The following is an 18164-nucleotide window of genomic DNA, read 5'->3' as shown; positions in this document are numbered from 1 at the left end:
GGTTCTTAACTTTGCATGGCGTTTAGTTTTTTTCAGTGGGTTCTTAACTTTGCATGGCGTTTAGTTTTCTTCAGTGGGTTCTTAACTTTGCATGGCGTTTATAGTTTTCTTCAGTGGGTTCTTAACTTTGCATGGCGTTTAGTTATTTCAATGGGTTCTTAACTTTGCATGGCGTTTAGTTTTCTTCAGAGGGTTCTTAACTTTGCAAGGCGTTTATAGTTTTCTTCAGTGGGTTCTTAACTTTGCATGGCGTTTATAGTTTTCTTCAGTGGGTTCTTAACTTTGCATGGCGTTTAGTTTTCTTCAGAGGGTTCTTAACTTTGCAAGGCGTTTATAGTTTTCTTCAGTGGGTTCTTAACTTTGCATGGCGTTTATAGTTTTCTTCAGTGGGTTCTTAACTTTGCATGGCGTTTATAGTTTTCTTCAGTGGGTTCTTAACTTTGCATGGCGTTTATAGTTTTCTTCAGTGGGTTCTTAACTTTGCATGGCGTTTATAGTTTTCTTCAGTGGGTTCTTAACTTTGCATGGCGTTTATAGTTTTCTTCAGTGGGTTCTTAACTTTGCATGGCGTTTATAGTTTTCTTCAGTGGGTTCTTAACTTTGCATGGCGTTTAGTTTTCTTCAGTGGGTTCTTAACTTTGCATGGCGTTTAGTTTTCTTCAGTGGGTTCTTAACTTTGCATGGCATTTATAGTTTTCTTCAGTGGGTTCTTAACTTTGCATGTCGTTTAGTTTAACTTTGCATGGCATTTATAGTTTTCTTCTGTGGGTTCTTAACTTTGCATGTCGTTTAGTTTTCTTCTATGGGTTCCTAACTTTGCTCTAGGCTACAGTAACTGATTCTAGTGCATTATAACCCTCTAAACTCCTTTGTAACCGACGACTTCTTTTGTTTTGGCTTACTGGTTTAATACATTGCTTTATTATTCTTATTTACCTGTCTATCCATGTGTGTCGTGGATAATAGGCTATTTGTACTTCTTTTTCTCCAGACGACTCCTTGGGTTATGGTTGTATGTTTTTTTTATACATCGTTTTTATCATTATTAGTTTTTTAACCTGCATGTATATCCATTATGTTTAAGTGCGCCTTGTATCTGTATAATGTTATATTTGCTTTACTATAGACTACTTAATAATTATGTTACGGTTTTCTGGGTTTATAGTTGTATTTTATTGCTATTTTTACCTCCGACCTTTTTACAATTTTTTTCTTTTTACTGGTACTTTTTACCTATTTGCATATCTATTCTAAAATAAGGTGATGTTTATTTATAATGTTTCTTTCGACTACTTATGCAATGGTAGCCTATTCTAGATTGATGCTGTATTATTTTATCACTTCTATTTATTTTCTTATTTATTAGCCTAATGGTGTAAGTGAGTGTGTCGTGTACTTATGATGTTTTATTGGGCTAATGACGGTTGCTGTTGAGTTATATTGAGCTCAACAACAGTGTAAATGAGTTAATTATGGCGTAACTAAAACAGCAGGATTATCAAGGGCCAAATTTTTACAGCGTGCGAATAACAAACTCAAGACGTTTTATTACGTCACGCCTTTTCAATAATGACAAAGAAAGGACTCATACTATTGCTTCTTTTTAGCCAGTAACATGCAAATGATGGGACACTTTCCATTTTGTCTCTAGTAGCCTACCAATATACTACATACTAATTAAAATGCTTTTCTTTATATTTTGTTTAGCTTCTAACTGTGATTGCTATACAAGACTGAGATGCTCTTCATTATGCATCTAGCCAAACAAGACAACATAATTATAACTTTTTCAATACTTCTTTTTAACTTAATAAAAGAACATGATTAAGTTACTTTTCGTTGCGCTTTTAGCATAAAAATGTACATGGGACAGTATTTTTTATTGTCTTTTTAGATTATTGAAAGGAATTTACATTTTTTTTTTATCCTCGGAATATACTAGGGACAGTTGAGACACTTTTATACATGTTAATTTAGCATAACTATACAATTGACAACTGAAACGCCATTCTTTTTAGCTTAACAAAATGATTTAATAGAAGTTTTGTAACGTCGTTTTAGTTTAATACTATAGAATATAGTACATAATTTAAACTTCATTACGTCTCTTGAACCTAACAAAAGAACCTAGTTAGGAATCTTTTGTTAGCTTACCAAAACATTTCATGACGGTTATTTAGCCTAACAATGTTCAAAGGACAGATTTGAAACGATTTTGATTTCGTCTTTTTAGCCTAACAAAACGACAAAAAAAGGACTTAAAAATACGTTGTTTTAGCCTAACACATGGAATCCAGATACTTTACGTCTATTTAAAAGCCAAACAGTATACTTAGGAGATAGGCTAATTAAGACATTTATTTGCGTGTCTTCCAAAGCCTAGCAATATACACAGAACAGACCTAAGACATTTTTCTCCATATTTTTCTATAAGCGTAACAATTTACATGGATAAAACTGAGACGCTTTTCATTATCTTTTCATCCTAACAATATATAAAAAAAACATAACTGAGATGCTTTTCTGTTATATCTCTTTAGCTCAACAGTAGGGCTACACAGAACAGAACTGAAACGCTTTTCATTATATTTTTATCCTAAAATATAAAAAGGACAGAATTGAGACGCTTTTTATTATCTTTTTATCCTTGCTATATAAAATACAGAACTGAGACGCTTTTCATCATGTCTTTATCTTAACAATATGCAGAGTACAGAATTGCGACGCTTTTAATTATATCATTTTAGCCTAACAATTTACAGAAGACAGAACTGTGACGTTTTTCTTTTTCGTCTTTTTAGCAATATACACAGGGCAGAAAGGAGATGTTTTTAATTGATAGTCTAACACACACACACACACACACACACACATAATTAAAACATTGTCATAGCTGCTTTTAGTCTTGCGTGAACTGCTCTCACTGCCCGCCACACCACCAGACGCACCACATAACAGGCAGTGAAGGACAGTTCCACCAACGTGATGAAGGAAGCTCCAAGGAACAGCCCCATTTGTCCACCGAGATCACCTGTGGGATAGGAGAGAGTTAAGAGGGAGGAACGAATAGGGAAGGCAGGGGCCCCAATCCCTACCCCAACTAACCCCCAATTCATTCCCAACCCAGCCCCAACCTTCAACCTTTACCTGCAACTCCCAACCTCCACCCCAACCTCTATCCCCCGTCCCCTACCCCCAAAGCTACCCCAACCAACCCCCAACCCATTCCCAACCCAACATCAATCATCAACCTTTACCTGCAACTCCCAACCTCCACCCCAACACAACCAATCCCCAACCCATTCCCAACCCAACGTCAACCATCAACCTTTACCTGCAACTACCAACCTCCACCCCAACCTCTATCCCTCATCCTTTTCCCCTACACCCCAACACAACCAATCCCCACCTCATTTTCAACCCACCCCCAATCCTCAATTTTTACCTACAATTTACAACTTTCACCCCAACCTCTGTACCTCACCCCAACCAACCCCCACCTCATTCCCAACCCAACCCCAGCCCTCAACCTACAACTCCCAGTCTCCACCTCTACCTATATCCCCCCTTTCCCACCCCAACCGATTCCACCTCATTCCCAACCCAACCCCAACTCTTATCCCAACCCTCAAACTCCTTTCCCCACCCTCAGACTCCCCGACCCTTATTGCACCCCCCGATCCCAACACCCCCATCACCCTGGTCACCTCCCAAACACTCTCGGGGCTCCCTTGAAACACTCGTGATCTAAACTCTAGGCATGTTTTTTTTATTTTATATATCTATTTATTTATTTATTTATTATTATTATTATTATTATTTTTTTACTGCAAGTTTTCTATACGATCACCCAAGGTTGTTCAGCCAGTTTTCTTAATTTATTTGTCATCATCCAGTTATTTTTTACAGTTATTTTTCATATGGTCGCCCCAAGTCAATCATTCAGTTATTTTTTTTCATTTATTCGCCACCATTCAGATAGTTTTTTTATAGATTTTTCCATATGGTCTTCCTTATTCAGTTATTCAGTTTATTCATTTATTTGCCATTATTGTCAGTTTTTATTTGGAGTCTTCCCCACAGTTATTAAATTTGATATATTATTCCCCTAATATGGATGTTCTAGTGTGTTTGGAGATTATACCAATCCAGTTTGAGATATTTTGGCAATGGACAAGTGGACATACATACAAACAGACATAAGGACAAAATTCTGAACACAGTACCGCCTTCCTCGCTACGCTGATTTGGGCGATAATAATATAATAATACGGAGAGTTTGGCCAACTTCATCACCGGCGCCATGTAGCTACCAATGGAGCCGGCGCGAAATTGAAATTGCTACTGCTACAATAGTGTTTTTTTGTGCTCTAAGTATCGTCAGGATTTCGAAGTAATTAGAGCACCAGAAAATATTATTATATCAGCATCCATTTGAATTTGGTAACAACATGGCGGCTGTGATGAAGCTGGTCAAACGCTCCTTTTTTATGCCTCTGATAACTGGCATAAGCAACTTGGCACTGCTACACGCGGTCATAAGTAAGACGTATCGCAGTTATTACCCTCAACACCGCTCTCAACGCACGTCTCCCCAATACTCACTGAACCAGGTGGAGAAGGTGGGAATCCTCTCGTAGTATTCTCTGTAGCCCAATTCTGAGTAGTAAACGACCGCCATTGACAAGGAGTTGCTGTGAATAGATATAAATAGATAAATGGACAGACAGATCGATCGATAGATAGATATAGTTAGATAGATAATTTAAGTATGATCATTATAACATTACTAAACGATATTTTCCTCCTTAGTTAATCTGAAAACATGATAGACACATTTTAATCCATCATCTGCACTAGTCAAGTCTGTAAAGTAGCTAATATGCCGTTTAGGTTGTCTGTCTGTCTGTCTGTTTGTTCATCTATTTTTATGTCAGTTTACCTGTCTGCATAGTTGTCCATCTATCTATATGTCTTTTTACCTGCTTTCTATTTGTCTATCTCTATGTGTATTTGCATATCTGTCTGTCCATCTCTATTTGTCTGTGCTATTCTGTTTGTTCATCTGTACATCTGTTTTCCTGTCTGTCAGTCTATTTGTTCAACTGTCTATCTACTTTTATGTTTGCCAGGCTGTTTCCCCATCTCTATCTGTTCATGGGTCCTACTCACTTCGGGGACTGACGGAGATCCTGCAGACTGTCCTTTTTGAGTGTTGTATAGCTGAGTTGTTTGGTTAGGAAGGTGGTGTAGCACAGCTTGTTGGAGCCTGAGAAGCATGGAAGTCGGTCGTTAGTAGTTTATATCATACTGAAGCGTTCATTACAGTGTGGTGGAGATACGGAGGGGTTAGGTGGCAGAAGTGGTAGGGTGGTTGGCTGGTGAGGTAGGGCTGTAGGTGGGTGAGGAAGGTGAGGTGGGTAAAGGGGTATAGAGGTAGGGAGTTTGTTTTCTTTAATAGTTTCAAAGTTGTGTTTAAGTGTTTTCTTGGTGTTGAAGAGGCAATGTTTATTGGCGCCTAGAAAACGGTTATGTAATGGATTGTAAATTATAAGACATTGATGGTTAAGATTTTGCGTTTTTGTTGTTAAGGGAACGAGGCTGTAATTGTTTTCCTGGGAATCATGAATCGTAGGCATTCTATTGATGCCTGGAAAATAAAGTATAGAGGGTTTCTATATACTAGCTTAGTAACATCTCATTCGGAGTACGCGGTGCAGTTTTGGATCCACAACATGCAAATGAAATTTTAAATGACATTTTTTTTTCCGTAGGGCACATAGGATGATCTCTTTACTGCGAAACACCATGAGGAAAGGCCAGTGTCATAGCATAAGGTATTCTCTATTGTGAAAAACCGCCTCCGAGGTAAACTAACTGAAAGCTTCAAAGCACTTAATGTCTTTACGAATGCATCCAATACTTCATGATCGGTGATACCTCACGAACGTCTTTTTCACCAAAGTTTATGTACAAGAATATAATAATCTCCTGTTATTTAAAAACAGGTCTGGGATTATTTTGTTTCCCCTTTTTTTGCGCCCTTGAGCTGCTTCCTTTCCTGTAAAAAAAAAAAAAGACATTCACTGAGACCGTTTGGTGCGATTCACTTAGGTTTAGGGGCAAACCACCTTAGTCTGGATCATGGGGTGTGTGTGGACTGAACATCTATGTAAACTCTCTCTCTCTCTCTCTCTCTCTCTCTCTCTCTCTCTCTCTCTCTCTCTCTCTCTCTCTCTCTCTCTCTCTCTCTCTCTCTCTCTCTCTCTCTCTCTCTCTCTCTCTCTCTCTCTCTCTCTCTCATAACATACTAAATAGGGCACTCACTGTTCTCGGACTGGTTGAGGTTGGTGAGGACACAGTTCCTCACCTGTTCGTCAGTCAAGAGGAACAGGTGGTGGAGGATCTTGTCTGGCATGCACTCCGCTGTGGGGGGGAGAAGGGCAGCTGTAGGGACTGTTTGGTGGCTAGAGTCTGGGGGTCAGCTCCACGGTCCAACAGAGCGAGTTCGTAAGCTCACACACCAGACACAAAATACTACGAAAATTATGTGTACAATGTTTAGTGTTGATACAGAAGGTAAGAAATTCAAGGGAACTACACAGGAAATCTCCACAATCGAGTGTTAGGTAGAAAATCTGACCATTATGTGAGCAGGTTCGTAAGCTCCCAAACCAAACATAATACTAAAAAAAATACTTGTACAGTTTTTGGCGTTGATATGAAAGGCGGATATAAAGTGATGGTAGGGATGATAGAATGGTTGTTTGAGAGAGTGACCTAACCTAATCTAACCTTACCTAATTGAGCAGAGCCTAACCTTAGCACAACCTAACCTAATCTAATCTTACTAAATGATGAAATGAAGCAGTGGTGGTGGTGGTGGTGGTGAGGCGGATATAAAGTGATGGTAGGGATGATAGAATGGTTGTTTGAGGGAGTGACCTAACCTAATCTAACCTTACCTAATTGAGCAGAGCCTAACCTTAGCACAACCTAACCTAATCTAATCTTACTAAATAATGAAATGAAGAGAACCACACGGGAAATCTCCTTAGTATTGAGTGTTAAGTAGAAAGTTTGACCTCTGTGAAGAATATTGGTTTGGATACTTATGATGACCCCGTGTTGGAGTGGGGAACTGGAGTGAAGTTAGGTTTGCCTCCTCGTCTCTCCATTCTCTCTTCCTCTCCCTTCCCTTCTTCCTCCCTTACCTTATCGTTAACTCTTCTTTCCTCTCCTCCAGACAGTGATATCCACCCCTCTCTTCTCCCCTACTTCTATCCTTTCTCTTTTTACCCTCTTCTGCCCCTTCATTCTCTCTTCCCATTCTCTTTCTCACCTTGTCTCACTCCTCTTCCTTTCTCCTCTCCTCGTCACTTATTCCTCTTTCCTTTGCTCTTCTCATTAATATCCTCTTCACTCTACTTTACTTCTATCCTCTCCCGTTTCTCCTCTTCCTTCCTCCTCCTCCTCACCTTACCTCTCCCTCTTTCTTACCTTGTCATTTATTTTTCTTTCCTTTCCGCATCTCACTGTTATTCTCTCCTTTCCTCTTTTCTCCTGTTTTCCTATCTTTTTTCCTCTTCTCTCCTTTTCATCCTCTTCCTTCCTCTTTGCCTTACCTCTCTTTAGGGCCATTTAACCATTTCGGCGCCCAAGCACACACATTAGACAAGACTTTCGTAGGAGTGGGTAGTTTTATGACCCTGGTGGTAGACTGACAACACTTCTGTACTATGAACGTGAAAAAACGCTTATGAGGACCCGATTAAATTTGGCAATAGTTGCTGTGAGTGGCGGAAGTGTCTTAGAAAACCGACTTTTATTTTATTATTATTATTTTTTTTTACGTCAAAGGAGTCAGTTCAAGGGCATACAAAAAGGAAACAAATATGGAAAAAAAGGCCCGCTACTCACTGGTGTTTAGGTTAGGTTCTGCTCAATTAGGTTAGGCTAGGTTAGGTTAGGTTAGGTTAGGTTAGGTTAGGTTAGCTAGGCTTGATTATGGTGTTTAGGTTAGACTCTACTCAATTAGGTAAGGTTAGGTTAGGTTAGGTTAGGTTAGGTTAGCTAGGCTCGATTATGGTGTGTAGGTTAGACTTTGCTCAATTAGGTCAGGTTAGATTAGGTTAGGTTAGGTTAGGTTAGCTAGGCTCGATTATGGTGTTTAGGTTTGGCTTTGCTCAATTAGGTTAGGTTAGATTAGGTTAGGTTAGGCTAGCTAGGCTCGATTATGGTGTTAAGGTTAGACTGCTCAATTAGGTAAGGTTACGGTAGGTTAAGTCACCCGTTTCGTCATCCGTGAGCCGCATGGGGATGGCGGAGCAGTTGGCATGGAGCAAGAGGCAGTGGCGGTACATGAGGGTGAAGTAGAGGTTGTTCTCCGTGTACATCTTCCTCGCCTCCGTCAGGTGTAGGTATTCCTCCTCCTTGACGCAGCTCGGGTGTTCACTGCTCCAGGGCCAGTCCCGTAGATAGCGCTCCTGGTGATCTATCTGTAGGGGAAGAGAACATAAGAGCATAAGAACATAAATAGTTTGCAAGGGAGCTCCTGAAAGTCTAACCCTCCTCCTTTCTCCTTCCTCACCCCTTCTCCTCTTCTCATAACATCTCCATCCCCACTACTTTCTCTTCCTCCTCCTCCTCCTCTTCTTCAACACCCTCTCTCTTTCTCCTCCTCCTTAACTTCTTTCTTTCTTCTCCATCTCCTGCACAATCTTAATTTCTCCCTCTTTAGTTTCCTCCTCTTCCTCCTCCACTTTCCCCTTTTTCCTTTTCTTTTTCCTTCTTTCTTTTTTTCTCATCATTTCCCCCTCTTCCTTCTCCATCCCTCTCTTCCACCTCCTCCTCCTCCTCTTCCTCCTTGCCTATATCACTTTTTTCCTGTCTTACCCCCCCCCCCTCTCCCCCCTTACCCTGGTGACGGAGAGCGCTATGTTGGCGGAGGTGTCGGGGGCTATGCGGACGGCGTGCATGTTGGAAGCCACAGTGGGGGTCATGTCGAAGTGGGAGAGAGACACGTGGATGCCAACCTCTGCCAGGGCGGTCGTTGCCAGCACGTTAGGGTCGTACTCTGCTCAGGGGGGAGGAGGAGGAGGAGGAGAAGGAGGAGATTGTTGGGAGGAGGTGGAGAAAAGATAAGGTGCAAGGAAGAGAAGGAAAGAGGTTGGAGGAGGTGAGGGGAGGATGAGGAGGAAAAAGAGGAGGATAAAAGGAAGAGGAAGAGAAGAAGGAGTAGAAGGAGAATGGTGGAGGAAAAGGATAGAAGGTCAAGAGGGAAGAAAGGAGAAGAGGTGGAGGAAGAGTACGGGGTGGAGGAGGAGGAGGAGGAGGAGGAGGTGAAAGATGAGAGAGAAGAGGAAAGTGGTTTTTAAGATTATTATTATTATTATTATTATTATTATTATTATTATTATTATTATTATTATTATTATTATTATTATTATTATTATCATCGTTATCATCATTAATTCACTCTTTATACATTATCATCTATTCATCTCTCACTATCCTTTTTTTTTTTTCCTTTTTATTGCCACTAACTCACCGCCACTATCCATCACTATCAATAAATCTCTTCACCATCATTCTCCTCAATATTATTCAGTCATCCATCACTATACCATTATTTTCTTTCCTCTATTAATTTACTACCTGTCACTTTCACCGCTCATCACTATCACCATCACCATTACTTGTCGCTACTCCTTTGTTTTTCACTATCCTCACTGTTAACCCCTCTCACTGTCACTCACTCACCTATCATCGTTATTACATTATCCTCCCATTCTTATCTCACTATATTTTTTCACTATCATCACTATTATCCTCGCACTACTATCACCATCGTCAGTACCATCGTTATTTCTCTCTCTGGTCCCTCTCACATTCTCTCTCTCCCGCCCATCATCAAAATCATCATCTTCCCCTCTATCATACATTTTCTCATCCCTTTCATTATATTATTCATACCGTGACCACCACCGCCACCACTGCCACTACTATACTATACCTAACCTAACCTACCCTAACCTAATCTAACCTAACCTAACCTAACCTAACCAAACCTAACCCAGTCTAACCTAACCTAACCTAACCTAACCTAACCTAACCTAACCAAACCTAACCTAACCTAGTCTAACCTAATCTAACCTAACCTTACCTAACCTAACCTAGTCTAACCTAACCTAACCTTACCCAACCTAACCTAACCTAACCTAATCTATACCACTGTAATATACCATCATCATCATCATCATCTTGCCCCTACCCCCGCTCTCTGGCCCTTCTTTACCCATGCCCATGATCACTGCAATAACGTGATCACTACCGTTTCTACCATCATCATCTTGTCCCTCTCTCCTCCTCTCTACCCCTTCATTACCCATGTACTCGTTAAGGTTGATGGAGAAGATGATGCGAGTGCCGCCGATGAGGCCCGCCGTGGTCTGCCTGATGGGCTGGTCTGGTCTGGTTCTGGTCAGCGTGGAGTAACACATACCCAGGGTGGTGATCGTGGGCCTGAACATGGTCTCGCAACACGTCTTTCTGTACCAACACAAGGAAGTGGATCGTCATTCCTCTGTTGAGTGTGTCTGTTCTCCTCCTCCTCCTCCTCTTCCTCCACATCCCCTTTTTCCTTCTCCATCTCCTCCTCTCTTCCTCCTCCTCCCCTTTCCCCTCCTCCTCCTCCACATCCCCTTTTTCCTTCTCCATCTCCTCCTCTCTTCCTCCTCACCCCTTTTTCCTCTTCTCATAACATCTCCATCCCCACTACTTCCTCTGCCTCCTCCTCCTCTTCAACACCCTCTCTCTTTCTCCTCCTCCTCCACTTCGGCTTTTTCCTTCTCCATCCCTCTCTTCCACCTCTTCCTCCTCTTCCTCCTTGCCTATATCTTCTGTACTCCTATCCTCTCTCTCTTCTCCTTACCTCTCCCTTCATCCTCTTTTTTACCTGTTTCGTCTTTTAACATTGTCTCGCAACACGTCGTTTTGTACCAACACAAAGAAGTAGATCGTTATTCCTCTGTTGCATGTGTCTATGTATGCCTTCACCTCTTCTGTACACCTATTCTCTCTCTTTTCTCCTCACCTTTCCCTTCATCCTCTTTTTTACCTGTTTCGTCTTTCTGAACCAACATAACAAAAATAAATCCTCTCTGCCCTGTTGAACGTGTCTATGCATGCCTCCACCCCTTCTATACTCCTATCCTCTATTTTCTCCTTAACTCTCCCTTTATCCTCTTTTACCTCCAAACCTTATATCACTCTCATCTCGTCTCTCTCCACCAACACAAAGAAGTGGATCCTCATTGCTCTCTTGAACGTGTCTGTGCATGTCTTCACCTCGTCTGTACACCTCCTCCTCATCCTCTTTCCTATTTCCTTCCCTCTCCCTCTATCCTCTTTTTTTTTTTTTACCTCCACAGTCTCCAGTCTCCACCAACTCAAAGAAATACATCCTCACTGTCCTGTTGAACTTGTCAGCTACAGCGTATGCGCCCAACTTTACCTTCACTATTTTCTTGGGAGGCATGTGTTGGGCATTTTTCGTTCACACTTGATATGCCGTTATTTTCACCGTAAGAAGTACACATATCCATATGCATGTATTCATCTTTTCATTAACCTATTCCCCACCAACTACAGACACTACTACTACTACTACTACTACTACTACTACTGCTCACCACCACCACCACTACTACCACCACTACTACTACTACTACTTCTACTACTACTACTACTATAGACTTACCCTGAAATTGACTCGACCTCGTTAAAGCAGCCCACGATCACCTCCTCACACCTGTAATTACACGAGAATACGGTGCACAGGTGTTCCTCAGGTGACACACACACACACACACACACACACACACACACACACACACACACACAGAAACGTTCGCACTCACGTAGGAGACTGTCTAAAGAGGGAGATAGATACATAGATAGATACATACATAGATCAAAAGACAAACAATCCTACCCCTTTTCCCCACCCCTCCCCTCACACACACACACTCACGTAGGGGACAGCAGGGTGATCATCTGGCTCAGTGTGAGGTTCCGATTCTTTAGGAAGGAAGTCAATTCATGCTGGAACACCCTCACCATACGCTTGTCCGTCTTGAGGGTGTTGCTTACCACGTCCGGGCCCCCGACAGCTAGCAGGAGGTACGAGGCCAGCGAGGTGCTCACGTTATGCTCTGGAGGGTAAAATAGCAGGAGGAGGAAGAGGAAGTAGATGGACGAGAATGAAGAGTAGAGAATAGAAGGGGAAGAAACAGAGAGAGAGAGAGAGAGAGAGAGAGAGAGAGAGAGAGAGAGAGAGAGAGAGAGAGAGAGAGAGAGAGAGAGAGAGAGAGAGAGAGAAGTTGGAGGAGACAAAGGAAAATTGATAGCAGGAGGAGGAGGAGGAGGAGGAGGAGGAGGAAGATGAAAAGAAAAAAAAGGAATGGAGGGAGAGCGAACGATAGGTAATTAAAGTAGAGGAGCAGGCAGAGAGATAAGGAAAGGAAAGAGAAGAATGGGGATGAGGGGATAGAGAAAAGGAGGAGGAGGAGGAGGAAGAAAAGGAGGATAGAGAAGTTGAAGTAAGGAAGAAGATGAAGCAAAAGGTAATATTTTGTTAGGTGATCATTTGTTATTCCCTTATTTATATATTTATCTATTTACTTATTTATTTTATATATATTTTTTTCTGGGAGATTTTGTTCTTCCGTGTAGGTGAAATGCGTCAGGTAAACAATTAATTAATGATACACCTGAGGAACGGTATGTGCGTGGGTCTGTATAGTCCATTAACACGACCATCAGTGAGGAGAGGAACATATATACACACACACACACACACACACACACACACACACACACACACAAACATCACACAGGAAAAAAAGTGTTCAGTTGGCTAAACAATGATTGACAGAGTATCTCATTGCTCGACTGATCAACTTAATACCTGACAGAATATCTACTTGAGTGCCGAACCCACTAACCCAATGACAGAAAGTGGTCATCAGTGAATGTCGCCAAGAATCACAGTCTCCTTGGATACAATTTACGTTTAACCGTTCAGTACCAGCGTGTGCCATGGCCAGGCATTAGGGGGTGAGACCGACTAACGTCATGCTAATAATGTTCATTGACTTTAAATCCTACTTTTACCCTCAGCTGGAAATGGCAAACTGGCTAACTGACTGACTAACTCACTCATTCACTCCATCACTGACTCACTCATTCTATCACTAACTAAACAATCACTCCTTCACTCCTTCACTAACTCACTCATTCTATCACTAACTAAACAATCAGCTAACCTGCTGACTGACCAACTAACCGACTGACTGACCAACTGGCTGACTGACTCACTCTCGATCTTGGACTTCCAGAACCCTGACCGGCTGCAGACGGTGAACTCGGGGAAGGGGAGTCCGTCCTTCCTGCTGTCCTTGTAGGTGACCTCCGTGATGGGGCGCTTGGTCACAAAGGACGCCTTGGTCATGGTGTAGGCCACGGACAGCAGGATACCCAGGCTGGGGATGGAGGGCTGGGCTGATAGGACCAAAGGGTGTGGCTGTGTTGATGGGTACAGGCATGGTTCAGGTCAAGGGATAGGGGATAGGATTTGTTAACTTCCAAGGATGGTGAATATATAGATATGTGGGATGGATATATGTTTTGATGGGTAGGGTCAGTGGATAGGGATAGGCTGTGCTGATAGGAACGATGGGTGTGTCTGTTGATGGGGGCGGCGTGTGTGGAGGCTGTGGATAGCGTCATAAACACTGGACCGTCCACTCACCGTAAATCTTGACTTTTATTTTGAATGAAAAATCTGATATGCATATACTTATCTGTTGAGATATCAGTAGAGTTTGAGGTGAGAAGCAGGTGGAATTTTTTTACAGTAAATGAGGCGTCTCGAGAGAAAAAAATAAAAAGAAAAAAAGAAAATAAATAAATAAATAAAGAAAGAAAAATATATCAACAAAAAATAAATAAAAGCCCGCCACGATCATTTAGTTTAGCACTTTACGTAGCTATGCACCTTATTAGAGTAACGACGAGCCAGAAGATCCTTAGGAAGAGGGGAAGGTCCTCCTCTATCACGTGGTGGAACCCGTGGGCGGTGGTCTTGCGGCAGAAGTCACTGTGGGAGGCGGAGAGAGGACCAGGTGAGGGAGGTGGCGGCTAGGCTGGTGTGGAGGTGAAGGATCAAGGCTACAGGAGGCGATGAAGGGATAGTTTAGGATTTATTTTTTATAACTCAAGGGCACAAAAAAAGGAAACAACAACAACAACAACAACAAAGCCCGCTACTCGCTGCTCCCATAAAAAGAATCAAAAGAGGTGGCCGAAAGAGAGGTCAGTTTCGGGAGGAGAAGAGGTGTCCTGATACCTGGTGGTGTTGGAGGTACAATCCGGGAATAAAGTCAGCAAGGAAAGCACCTCATTCTCTAAACTGAGGGGAAAATATCTTTGTACATTCGAAAAATAAGATATCTTTATCTCATGGAGTTAGCTGAAAGGAAAATTGCACTGAGGCCACGCGCAGCTATAGATAGATAAATAGATACATAAATAGATGGATGTACAAATATAGATATAGGTTGGTGGATGTTTATTTTTCCATCCCTATAAAAGTTATCATTGCACGCTTGATTAGAAAATAGTTTTCTTGCTCCATAAAGGAAAATCTATAAGTTCGGCAGAGGAGGTTTACTCTGTACTCTCTTTAGTAAATAATGCTTTAATTTTGTATGAGTAGTAAAGGTAAAGCTGGGGGCATACGCTACAGCTGCGAGTGGCCTCGGTGCTCACCTCTGTCTCACTGGATCTTGAGTCCATTGTGGGTAAGAACCTTTGGCCACAGATTTTATACTGGGAGGAGGAAAATCTTTGCTTGTCAGGCAAATATCTTTTTTACTTTATATACTTACCTATAAATAAGTATTCTTACATCTTACTGAGAGGCGAAAAAGATCTTAGCACAGTTGTCCAAGAGGTATATATCCTTACCCTACCGTCCGCTTAGAAAAAAAATGTCTTCTCAATCTACACCGAGGGGTACATTATCCTTGCACAATTGGAAACACTCTCACCCCCCTGCGTGTGGAATACAACAACAACAAAAAATGTTTAGCTTTCAAATAATGAAAATGAGTCTGCATTCGGCCAAGAAGTATCCTCGCTCTGTACCAGCGGTTCCCAAGAAGTTAGTAATTTGTATGTGTTGGTGTGGGTGATGGAGGGCTGGGAATGAAGGAGTTCATATTTGATTGTAATCCATATGAAAAATCCAGACTACAGAATATCTGGGTATATTTTAGATATTAGACAATAGGATACTTAAGATTCCAGGCGTGCCCTATTGGAACAGTTAAATAAGCCGATAGAGTAGGGAAATAAATCTTTAAATGTTTCTCAAAAAGTATATCAACTGTGTGCAGTCAACTAAAATATGTACCCCTGCTCTCTGTTGAAAGGACAAAAAAAAAAAAGAAAAAAAAAAAGGTTTTCACGTTTGGCGAAAAGGTCTCTACACTGTAGACAACTCTAAAAGAAGCTAAACATACTCTGTGCACTCGGCTTGAAAAGTATTCCTACTCTTTAGAGCGTAGAAGAAATTCTTTACTCGACAAAAAAAATGAAAACAAAATCTATTCTGTGCAATCATTTAAAAAGTATTCTCGCTATGTGATGACGACAAAACTATTTTTGTACATTTGGAAAAAAATATCCTTAGTTTGTGCAACCAGTTAAGAAATGGACTCCTTCTCTATAGAGATGAATACAGAAATCTGTCTACATTCAACAACAAAAAAGTACTCTTGTCAAAAAGTAGTATAGATAGATGGCCGTGCACGAAGACTCGCCATCTTACTACAATACCTGAGGGTGTCGCGGGCTCCGTGGGTCTTCTTCAGCAGCCGTTCTTTCGCTTCCTTGGAGAACACGATGATTGGAGTCTTGACCTCCAACTTCTTCTGCTTGTCTTCTGCTGGCTTCTGATCACCCTGAAGGTCGCCATGTTTCTCCCCTTTTAGCTTCACCCACATATCCTTTTGTGTATTTTTCTGCGCCTCCATCTCTCCCCCCGCCAAGTTGTCTGTGTCGATACAAGTTTCTTTTGGTGGTATGAGAGAAGGCCTTGGTGCTACCCCGGGGTACATGGTGTGGTAGGCTGGGGGACTGTCCTCATGTAGTGGAATTTGCCCCACCTCTCCTCCAGAAGGCTGCCAAGGCTCTCTGTGGCTCTCCTTGGCCTTCTCGTCGCTGGCCATCGTGTCGCTGAAGACCTAGAGGCACTACTTCGCAATAGGTCTTTGGGGATTCTTGACGGATTGATATAAAGAGTTGTTTTCTTTCTCCTGTTTGAGGCGCGCTGTTCCGTCCTTAGGTCTTTGGTGGGTCTCGAAAGATCTTTGCTTGTTTCTTGTTCTTTGTGAGGTTCAGGTTTACTGTGATTTTGTGGTCTTCCTATTGAGGCATGATGGTCTTCTTGAGGCTTTCTGTTTCGTTCTTATGTCTTTGTCTTTGGGGGTTCTTTGAAAGATCTCTGCTTGTTTCTTATTCTTCGTGAGTTGAGGTTCAACTTGACGTTGTTGTTTTCTTATTGAGGCACGACGTCTGAAGGTCTTCGAAGGTCTTCCGGGTTTTTAAAAGATTATGAGCTGTTTCTTGCTCTTCTTGAGGTTGAGGTTCTTCAGCTTGTTCTTTGTGTTCTCTTTGTTAGTGGGTCTGGGCTGTCCTCAGAGTCTCTCGATGGTGCTTTATATTACACCAGTATGAGTTTTTTTCGGCCTTGAGAGCGATCAGTGTCTGCTTGTAGTGGGTCTTGAGGTGGAGGTTCCCCACTGTGGTCTTGTGGCGGATCTTGGTTGTCTTCAAGGTCTCTTTCTGTGGTTTTAAATTTTCCCCTTCATTATAACAGCGTGAGATCTTCGAAAGTGGTCTATGATATGTCTGCAGCACGTCTATTTGACTCCTGGCTGGGGGTCTAGAAAACTTCAAGAACTTTCATTGTCTTATTGTCTTATTGTCTGATGGTCCGTCTCCTGGTTTTGGCTGGTCGGGTTAAGAACACATACAAAAAAACCTTCCGTCCCCCTCCACGTCAAAACTTCCTCTGGCCGATAGGTCTTTGGCGCTTCCTTATATGACCTCGGATGTACCATAAACGGGGAGATGGGGCTGGCTGCGGCGGGCTTTGTGTTCTGGGAATATGTGTGTGCATTGTGGCGAGTCTAGCCTGGTACACCTCATAATACTCGTCCTCTTGCACCCTTGTTGCGGCGTTATGACCGAATACCCCCCTACTCCTGTACTCCAACCCTACCCGCCGGTGAGGAGGGGATCAGGCTGGGAGTTATTTGGCGGGAAAACCAGCGGGCTCCTGTTAGGCTTTTATACGGAATGACCTTTTATGTACGTGTGGTTGTGATTTGTAGAAGATTTCATTGGGATAAAGATGTATTTGTGTCCTTATTTCAACTGTAAGAAGCAATGGGAGAGATAGATGAATAGGTATATATATATATATATATATATATATATATATATATATATATATATATATATATATAGAGAGAGAGAGAGAGAGAGAGAGAGAGAGAGAGAGAGCAGTATCAACAAGCATATACCCTGTGACATAACGCCCATCACTTCAACCATGACCTTGACACTATAATAATTTGTAGGGGAACACGCGGGGGGCGGGTGTCGGGCGTCTCCAATCACTCCTCCCGCCTCGTTACCCGTCCCGGATGCCGCCCCGGTGTGGATAGAGCACTTGTGGCCCCAGCGCTGCCTCGTAATTATCAAGGAGATCATAAACGCGAAATCCAACCCCGCCGAGGTGCAAAGAAGGCCCGAGGTAGAGGAGGAGGAGGAGGAGGAGGAGGAGCGATAAGTGAGCAGAGCGTGGTGGTCACGTGCAAACATTAAAGAACAGGCAACATAAAGCTTTAGTTATTTTATTTTTCGTGAGATATTTCAGTGTCCTGCAGAATAGATTGAAGTACTTGTATATGTTCATCTTATTCCTGTGACAAGTACGAAAGACTCAGTTTGATTTATAAATGAGTTTGTATTATTCACATCAACAACATCTGCTGGAGGTTTGTTCTAAGGACAGATGGATGAATCGATTC

The 18164-nt window shown here is 42.1% G+C and overlaps 1 protein-coding gene across 1 annotated transcript; it reads right to left on the bottom strand.

The window, feature by feature from the left end:
* Positions 1–1880: 1880 nt before the first annotated feature.
* On the bottom strand, positions 1881–17104 carry LOC126983846 (acid-sensing ion channel 2-like). The gene is made up of 12 exons (XM_050836976.1): positions 15904–17104; positions 14060–14161; positions 13381–13544; positions 12035–12215; positions 11762–11812; positions 10388–10551; positions 8919–9076; positions 8291–8498; positions 6328–6426; positions 5173–5269; positions 4606–4694; positions 1881–3031 (listed from the first exon to the last, which is right to left on the bottom strand). The coding sequence occupies exons 1-12, from the start codon at positions 16293–16295 to the stop codon at positions 2877–2879; spliced, it is 1860 nt and encodes a 619-aa protein (XP_050692933.1). The 5' UTR covers positions 16296–17104; the 3' UTR covers positions 1881–2876.
* Positions 17105–18164: the final 1060 nt, after the last annotated feature.

The sequence above is a fragment of the Eriocheir sinensis genome, chromosome 55 (genome assembly GCF_024679095.1).
Source record: "Eriocheir sinensis breed Jianghai 21 chromosome 55, ASM2467909v1, whole genome shotgun sequence".
In the NCBI taxonomy this organism is placed as follows: domain Eukaryota; kingdom Metazoa; phylum Arthropoda; class Malacostraca; order Decapoda; family Varunidae; genus Eriocheir; species Eriocheir sinensis.
This window is presented reverse-complemented; position numbering and strand designations above follow the sequence as displayed.

Bases quoted from the DNA above. Each gene is read 5' to 3' on its own strand.
- LOC126983846 (XM_050836976.1), bottom strand. From the start codon at position 16,295: ATGGCCAGCGACGAGAAGGCCAAGGAGAGCCACAGAGAGCCTTGGCAG. The intron at 14,162-15,903 runs GTATTGTAGTAA...CGCCTCCCACAG, and splicing joins GGAGCCCGCGACACCCTCAG to TGACTTCTGCCGCAAGACCA. The intron at 12,216-13,380 runs GTGAGTCAGTCA...TTTACCCTCCAG, and splicing joins CTGGAAGTCCAAGATCGAGA to AGCATAACGTGAGCACCTCG.